The sequence below is a fragment of the Lygodium microphyllum genome, chromosome 1 (genome assembly GCF_053477565.2).
Source record: "Lygodium microphyllum isolate KBCC chromosome 1, Lygodium_microphyllum_v1.1.10, whole genome shotgun sequence".
Lineage (NCBI taxonomy): Eukaryota > Viridiplantae > Streptophyta > Polypodiopsida > Schizaeales > Lygodiaceae > Lygodium > Lygodium microphyllum.
This window is the reverse complement of record NC_141135.1, coordinates 129,590,861-129,600,175: the sequence shown is the minus strand read 5'-3', so window position 1 is coordinate 129,600,175 and position 9,315 is coordinate 129,590,861. Positions and strand designations below refer to the sequence as shown.

Sequence of the window (9,315 nt, the reverse complement as noted above, 5' to 3'; positions counted from 1 at the left end):
TATTATCTCTCTTATTCTCTTACTCTATTGTGAATTCTTTCTTTTTTTAAAATTATGGTTAAAGTGTAGTGAGAGGGAATAGCACTAATCATTTTACATATTACATTGAATTATTTGAATAATGAAAAAGCATGGATTTATACAATATGTAATATTGATTCAATGGCTTCTATAAATAACATTTACAAAAAAATAACTTTCAAAATCCAAGCCTCTTTTAGCAATAGTTTTTATGAATACCGTAAAACTTAATATTTTCTCAAAAAATTGTATGTTGAGTTTTGTCTAATTTAAGAATTTGAGTTGGTTTTACAATGGTTTTTAGAAAATAGAAAGGAATCTCATCAAGAAAAATATGTGACTTACCTAAAATATTTGCAACCATGTTGAGACATTCATTGTCTTATATCGTAATGTTGTCTAATTAGCTACTTCATTTGTTTTGATTGCCTTTCTATTATAACATAACCTCTTATCTTATGTACTTCATGTAAACGAACTTGATGGCCTTGATATATCATCATGTTCAAAATGTTTTAACTTTATGTACTCAACATTGACCCACAAATTGGGCACCCTTGGAAATAACTGGTAACAAGTCTTATCTAGAAATTCAACTTAGCACACACACAATGTATACTATCCATCTTTTGACAATTGATCTTACTAGTTTATTCCTTGAGCATACATGCATATGTTTTATACCTAAGAAAACTTTGTATGCATATTTGTGTTTGCTTGTCGAACATAACTACTCATGACTATTCTAATATAACAATCTAGCATGCATACTTACAAACTATTCTAATTTGATCTAACATACCTAATCCATGCTACTTTAAACAAATTAATTTATAGCTAATCAGTTAATTCTAGTTAATCATATTGAGTGACTACCCAATTAAATATTAGCTCATATTACTAAGTAATACTTAATTACACCATTTAGTTACACGAATCTATGTTTTGTATTTAAATCTAGTCTAGTTGTACTTGCAATAATCGAATGTTTTAATGGCATTAATCTAACTTTTGTATTATGTCACTTAATCCATTGTACTTCATCAATCACTCTAGTCATGAACTATATACACTAGGTAGCTTTCGTTGTGACCATAGTCGTGAATTAAGATCACATATCAAGTGATTAGTAACATTTTATTGATTGATGTAACTATGTACTTCTTCATTACACCATTTAGTTACATAGATCCATCATTTTGATTTAGTTATAATTGGGTCTCGCTTACATTAATATATCCTTTTAGGTTACACTAATTTAAATTTCATGTTGATGTTAAGCAATCAAACTTAATTCATCAATCACACAAATTATTTCTCACAGACAAGTGACCAATTAGCTATGTTTCATTAACATGCACTAGCTAATCTTCATTAAGAGAGAGACTTACATATCTAACAAATTGGTAGTGTTAGTTTGTGGTGATGCATACATAGAAGGCATGAATGATTAGCACATCTCACTTATTTTACTTTACTTGGACAAAAATTATGCATATAATCTCTTTTTTTCCTTCAAGCTTAAATATAAAAAATTAAATAATAGTTGACTCAATCAAAGGAGAATCTACATGTTAATAAGGTTTGGTCAATCTTAATCATAACTAATTAAGTCTAATTAGACACTATTTTGGCTTAGTGCATGCTAATTAAGAATACTTAAGTTTGATCATACACTAATTTAGTCTAATCAAATACTTATATAGTCTAATGATCAAGTACTACCATATTTTGATTAAGCATAATTACATTATCAAATTAGAGTAACTATTTGATAATTGTAGAATACAAAAATGTCTATGCAACTATGTTAGACTAACCCAAGGACTTTGATTACACACTACTACGATAATTTGTACACATATATATGCGTATATATGTACACATGTTGATAGGTGTATACACACAAATACACATACATACATAGATACAATTATAGGCACTTACACATGTATGTGCATACATACACGTGTGCACACATAGATACATACATACATATGTATGTGTTTACATAAGTATCAATGCATATGTATGGATATATAAAATTTGAAATAGACATATGTGTTATATATTTTAGTTGCGTGTGTGTGTGTGTGGTACGCATGTGGACATGCACTATATTGAGACATTCTTTTGCCTTAACCCCTCAAAAATTCAAATATACTTGCCCAACTAAACTTTAGGTAGACTTCCTTGTTATGAATTCATGTATGCATGTTCACACTTCCAACACATGCTTGGGATAGGCAAAGTCAAAAGTTTTTTCTTCCTTTGGATACATTTAGGTCAAAATTGTAAGCAAACGTACGTACTGAGTCTACTAGTATGGGAGTTTTTAATAATGGGAGAGAATCTATTTTAGTGAAAGTAAAAAGAGACACCATCCTTAATTAGATGAGGGTATTGACAAGTTCACCTAAGAACTCGAAAACTTGAAAGGTGGGACATTCTACACAAACACCTTTTTCATACAAGGAGAGACAAAGGACATTTTCTTAAAGTTGGAAAAGGATTTGAAGAAGCCAAAGGATCTATTGACCACAAAGGAGGTTTGAAGAATCAGGCTGAATATTTACAATATGGTACCATGCTTTAATTACTATTGTTTGGGTACAATAGGTAAAGGTGATGCAAAAGAACGTTGATTCTGCATTGTCTTACTAGAAGGGTTTAATTATAGCCAAGGATGATCTTTGCATAAGGATTGAAAAGCTTGGTATGTGGTTTCTTACCATTGCGTCATGCTTTAATGAGTGTTGGCCTCTGAAACTTCAAACGACCATTTATATTAACATTGAACTGTTCACTAGAATGGCTGTATCAGCTCACGTTGTGGAATCATGAATATTAATGTGGTATATCCAAAGGAACATGCCCCACGTCGTGGAGAGGCAAATTATGATGGACGTGGAAGATTTGAATGCCGCGTACTTGTCTCGTAACACTGAATTTGGAACTGAGCTATCGACCTTTGAATGTAAATTACTCCCGGAGAGATTACAAAGTCAAGCCAGTGATACCCATTCAGAAGGAGACGCGCCTATAAATTAAACGAATGTTTACGCGCCCTAAGTTTACAAATCAGGTTGTCTTTTCACGAGTCCATATCTGTGGATGAAGCTAATCACTTGTGGTCAATTAGGGTAAACTAGCTATGTACTTTCTGACGACTGCAGGAGATTCAGTAAGGCCGCCTGTAGACTTCTTCTTCCCTTTTGACGATGGCGGTAGGAGGAGGAATGGCAGAAGCCGGCTTATGGATATATCTCTACAAAAGTAAACAATGATTGATTCCCTTGCTTTTGAAGTGGGCTGGACGCGCATGTGTACTACACACGACTATCGTGGGGAGGAGAGAAAGGGACCGAAAGACGGAGTAGATATGTATCAGAGGCATGCTATACATGTTTCACATGCGCGCGGATGTTGACTAGCAGATTTCACATAACTGGCGAATGATGAATGGGGACGCTGGATGAGGGGAAGGGAAGAATATTGTGACAGCAGCGATGGCGCGATAAATTCTATCAAATCTGTGTACAGGAAGGATACTCAAGGAGAGGCGATGGCGTGCGGGACTGTGAGGATGTGCTGGCAAGCAAGCAACTAGTGAGTGAGTGGCCTGAGTCTGATCTTCAAAGGGAGCGTGCCTGCAGGCCGTTAGCAGTCGACGCATCCAGGCATCCCATCAGGGTTTCCAGGTCCGACGAGAAGCGAGGAAGGTACTGGCCAACCATATCGTGAGAGAGAGCAGAAGACGAAGAAGAAGAAAAGACCGCATTCACTACAGGCGCCTGCAAATATTCTATATTATAGCAGCTGCCCATGTCCGCTGCCGTGCTCTCCACGCAACCGCCCGCTGCCACGTCAGCCGCCCGGTACAGGACCCCGTCGACGAACTCCTGAAAACCACCCGCCAACGTCGACGCCGAAGGCGGCGCCAGGTGGCACGCGCCGGCATCCAGCTGGCACGCGAAGTATGGCTCCGGCTTCACGGCCGTCGCGACCACAGACGCGAGGAGGTGGTCGACGGCCGGTGCCGGCCGTGGTTTCGTGGCTGGTTTGTATTGGTCGAGGAAGGCCCGGAAGGCGTTGTTGCTTGCGGCGACCGCCCCGCCGGCTACGCCGCAATGGACAGTGTTGACGGTGGAGCAGGCCGAGGCTGGCGTGGAGTTCTGACGGAGCTCGGGAGTCAGTGGTGCGTGCAGAGGCGACGGGGCGCGTCCCGATGGAATGGGCGACTCCATGAGGGGCGGCAGAGATGACGTGGACGACACGTTACCGTGCGGCCGGCTGAGCTCCGTCAGCGCCATCTTCTTCCCGCCCGCGCTCTTGTGGAACACTCTGCACACAACCCATTCATCCTGCCGCCGAGCCAATATACGTCAGATTTTTATCTCAATGATTGCAAGAAAATCACAACCCTAAATGCATTTGCAGCAAACGAGAAAACCCTAATGGGAATATCACAAGCAATGGGTCAATTTCCATTATGGACAGAAAGAAAGAAAAACCGAAGAATCACAAGCAGTTAGTCATCTTCCTTTGTGGAAAACTCTGTATTTATCTCCATTGCCGGCAAGAAAAGAGCAAAACCTAGTGACCACAAGCACTTAGTCATTTTCGACTGTGGGAAACGCTATGCTATTCCCATGTTGTAGTAGTAGTGCCACATTAATGTAATGAACATCTGCAAGGCAGACAGCCTATATTTAGCCTAAAACGCCATGTTATTCCTATCCCTATAGGCAGTAATTCCATCAATAATATCATGAGCTTCTGCAAAGGAGGCACCCTATAATGTGCTTCTCTACAGTTTTAAAGTACTCTGTCTAACATCATGAGCTTATGCAGGGGAGGTACCGCATAACCGCCTATCAGGGGCCGGGACACAAGCTCCCCAGCACCTGCGATCTCCCTTCTTTGCTGGGGAGCCCCTCCGTCCCGGCCCCCGCTTGTGACAAGCTCGGTGATATGTAGTAGCTCCCTTCCAAAAGCTGATGTTTTAGTTGTACAAATACGAGAAAGAGAGATTCATAAGTGAATTTTACCTTGCCCAAGCCCCTGAAGGCCTTAGATTTGGCGAGCAAGCCAGGCTCTGCCCTGTACTCGTGCATCACCCAGTTGGTCTTGACGCCCTTGGGAGCCCTGCCCCTGTAGAACACCAGGGTTTTCTTCATCCCCACCAGCCGCATGCCGCCGCCATGGCTCGAGCTCATAACCTCTCTGTCCTTCCCCGTTGCCTTCCAATACCCAGCCTCCGTCGCCCTGTTCGTCCTCATCCCCGTCGGATACTTCCGATCCTTCAAGCTGTAGAAATACCACTCTTTCTCCCCCATTTGCGCCTTCCCTGCATAATTTGTTCACTGACTGATTACTAATCCATGCCATTAACCCTAATTCACAGTCCACCCAACCCTCAAAACATGCTCTTAAGCTAGAGAAATCGGGAGAGAAATTAAGCCAGCCATCATCATCCAGCATCGTCATATATACCTGGCAGGTCCCACGGCTCCGATTTGTTCAGATCAGCTTCTGTGATCACACGATCAGTGAACCTCGAATTCTCAATCTTCTTCGCAAGGTAGTAAGTGACAAGCTCCTCGTCCGTGGGATGGAAGCGGAAGCCGGGAGGCAGCCATGCCGGGCCCTGGTCAGTACTAAAACCAGCGGCTGTATGATTGCCATGAAGCTCGTCCATAGTTTGAATTACAGGGAAGCCAAAATTACGAAGTCGATTTCAGCAGGCAGAGAGAGAGAGAGACAGAGAGAGGGGGGGGGATCAGTCAATCAGCACTAGCCGGCATGATAAGCAGGGTAATTAGAACTAATGCGTGCTCGATCGAATGGAATGTATACAACTGCGGACCGGGGCCTACGGAACAGAGGAGGAACGATCTGTGTGTGGGTGATTGGAACGAGAGAGAGAGAGAGAGAGAGAGCGCACAGTGCAAACTCTTTGCAAATATGCCGTGCGTATACGGGCACGGAAAGGGCAACAAAGCTCTAGATTAACTCGTAAGCAGGGTTGGGGTTTGTATTTAAAAGACTCTCGCTCTGGGTGCCTCTCCTGTAGCTCTGCAGGGCTCTTGGATTTCCACCAGAAATGCAGAAGCCGTTAAGAACGTAAGTATCGTCACGGCGGATGACCTGGAGGCTACCCAACAACAATCTGCTACGTGTCGCCCGAGCAAGCATGGATATTCAGGCGGATCCAGGCAGCTTTTTGACGTATGGATGTCGCCAAAGAGTTGTTTGCCTTTGCCCTTTTGCCCATTCCTTTTAACCTTTATTAAGCCTAATAGTCCCCCCCCCCCCCCATCTCTCCACCCCCTCACCTACATCGTCTTGCTATGCCCCTACTCCCAATTCCAGTTGCGGCCCTAGATATGATTTGACTTTGCTGCCTTTTCCCCCGCCCCCATTGGCCGCAAAGCCCCTTCGCGAGTTCCAATGGTGTAATTCTCCTTGATTTTTTTTTTCTTTTAGACAAGACAAGTCTCCCTTTCTCTCTCCCTCTCTCCTCTTTTGTGTGTGCGTGTGTGTGTCATTTATTCACGAAAAAATAGAGTTTTAATTTAAAACGAATTGTAAAGAGCACAAAAAAGACCTTATATTTTAAGGAAAAGATTAACAAAAACCTTAGTTTTATTTTAAAAAATTAATTGTGCACATGGCAAATACATATTGTTTGGTTTAAAAGCCCCAACCAAAATTTTGCTATTAAAGATGTTTTTCATGAATATTGGCATGCACGCATGTGTATGTGTGTGTGTGTGGGCGCATGCACATGTGTGTTTATGTAAACACCTTCAACCTTGGAAAATTTTCAAATTTTCTTAAGGTTTTGTCATTTTTTGGTCCTACAATATGGGAAATGACCCTAGATTCTAAATCTTTTGATTGAAAAATTCTCTCCAAAAGCTCGATATTTTTTTTTTCAAATTTAACTAAGGTGTACATGCTCTTCTCTAGTCTATTGTGAAGCAATTACCTAACACTATACCTCATATTTTCATGAGTGGTGCTCTCTCTCTCTCTCTCTCTCTATGCTTGTCTACTATATACTTCTTATTGGTTGCCACTACTCATATAATTACCATGACAATTCAAACTTATTTCCAAAAGCACATATTGATGGAACAAATGATAAATGAGCAATCTTGCACCCACCTACCATTATGCTAGCACGTGCATACATGAGTGTGGTGGATGGTGATAATTTTACCATACTTCTATGCTCTATATAGGTGCTTTACATCATTATATCAAGTGTTTGTACTAAATATGAATACCACAAAGGTGAAAAGACTTAACCCTACATCAATCAAATGCTTATAGCTTGAACAAGTATTTAATCTCAATTTAGCTTTAAAGAGTGCAAGGTGTTATACATTTGTTTAAGAGTACTTCTTAACATGCTTAAGACTTATTTCAAACAAATCTTCCATATGCTAATCCTCAAACATAAATTAAAAGAAGGAAAGTGATACTCTAAGAGGAGGTAAAAAGGTGAGTCACAAAACCAATCTCAATTATTCGTGCTTTACGTATCTTAGAGAAATTTTAAAATATAGATATGTGGTAGTTTAGGTATGGGAAACACGTATTGACATGAATGTGGAGATGATTAGGTCTTCCCTTTGTTGTATTCTTTGACGTCATCAAGAGATGTTTTGAAAGTTCTTAGAGAGAGATTTACTTTAATGTGAAAAGGAGTTCCTTTGTAATCTAAACTCTTGAGTATCCTCTTTATTTTTATTTGAAAGTTAACATAGCTTGTAAATAGACAACACACGTTTATGCTTCATAATTCTTTAGTTGATGGATATAAGTCAATGCAAATCCACATGTGGTTATGATCAAAGAATTGCAAGTTGTGGTACAACCATTGGAGCAAACTTACAAGCCTTACTCAATGAAATATACGCACTATTTGTGGATTACATCTTTGAAACCATTTGGTCTGGCAAGCATCTCCATCCCTTTTTCCTTTAGCAACTTCCTTAAAGATGACTCCATAAAGAAATCATTTGTGACATCTTTGTCATTAAAAGTTTTTAGTTGTGGATCCAAGGACCAAGACACTTTTCATGGAAATTTCAAATATCTTTCAACTCAATATTAATACCACATTAAAAGCAAGCATTAATATTGAGGTGAATGACACAATCTTCCATGCTAGAGCCAAGAGGCATCCACATAAGATTAATTGGACTATGATGCATGTCGTCACCTTGATGAGTGTGTGCTTCTAGGGTTATATTGCTTGAGAGTTTTCTCAACATTGTTAGCTAGTGTATGGACTGAATGACTCTAAGTGGATATAATGTTCTTACCTAGCTTAATGACTAGTATGTGAAGGGGCTCTAATTATAAATGGCAATAAGAAATAGTGTAAAGTTTTGATAATCCACGGTAACCTGGCTAATGAAAGGGGAATTAAGGGGAGTGGAGCTCTCTTGATCCTCTATTTGGCCCTTTACAATAAAAATTGGGGTTGAGAAGTCATAAGATGTGGTGATTATTCTTTCAAACTAGCAACCACTTAAGAAAATGCAAGGCTTGTAAAGCAATTGGTCTAAGTGTTGACTAATACAAATGCCTCTCTCTTGCTATCTTGTGCACATATAAGGTGTGGATCAGAGAACTACATTGTAAAGGCTATCACATGTTTTGCACATGGAGGCTTGCTTTGCTAGAAGGCGATCAAAAGACAAATAATTCAATATTGTTAGCCTCTAAAGTTGCATCAAATAAGTTGATTACTCATTTGCCAAGCATTACAAGTAACTTCATCATCATGTACACTTTCAATGTTGTTTGCAAATGTAAGCGAGGTCATTTGTTTGGTTGTTGTTAATACCAATTATCCTCATCTGCATGGTACATCTAAATGGAGTGAATGACAAAATGTCCAATAGAAATTACCTCCATGTTGTTTTACTCTCCCCAACTAGCATTGTTTCAATGGGATAATAATGGGGGTGTCACACCTCTGTCTCACTAGATATTATGGAAGTCTTGAACGTAAAGCAAAGTCTATATGGCATGCTTGTTTGCCTCGTTAGTCACTAAAATCATGCATGCCTTTACTAGATAAGCACTTGAACGGTCTTGCAAAGTGCTTGAGTGTGGCACCACCCTAAACCACACGAACAAGTTTAGAGCCCTTAGGGAACATGATGAACCTCCTTAATTAAGGATTAATCAGGTCTAGGCATAGGAGGAAAGGCGGGGCTGGAAAAGTGCTTGAGTGGGGCAGCACGCTAAATAAAGCACATGGACAAGTGT

At 40.0% G+C, this 9,315-nt stretch overlaps 1 protein-coding gene across 1 annotated transcript; it reads right to left on the bottom strand.

The window, feature by feature from the left end:
• Positions 1-2,425: 2,425 nt before the first annotated feature.
• Positions 2,426-6,120, bottom strand: LOC148041679 (uncharacterized). The gene is made up of 3 exons (XM_087681201.1): positions 5,518-6,120; positions 5,073-5,371; positions 2,426-4,385 (listed from the first exon to the last, which is right to left on the bottom strand). Exons 1-3 carry the CDS (start codon positions 5,720-5,722, stop codon positions 3,657-3,659), a joined length of 1,233 nt encoding a protein of 410 aa, XP_087537327.1. The 5' UTR covers positions 5,723-6,120; the 3' UTR covers positions 2,426-3,656.
• Between the last annotated feature and the right edge of the window lie 3,195 nt (positions 6,121-9,315).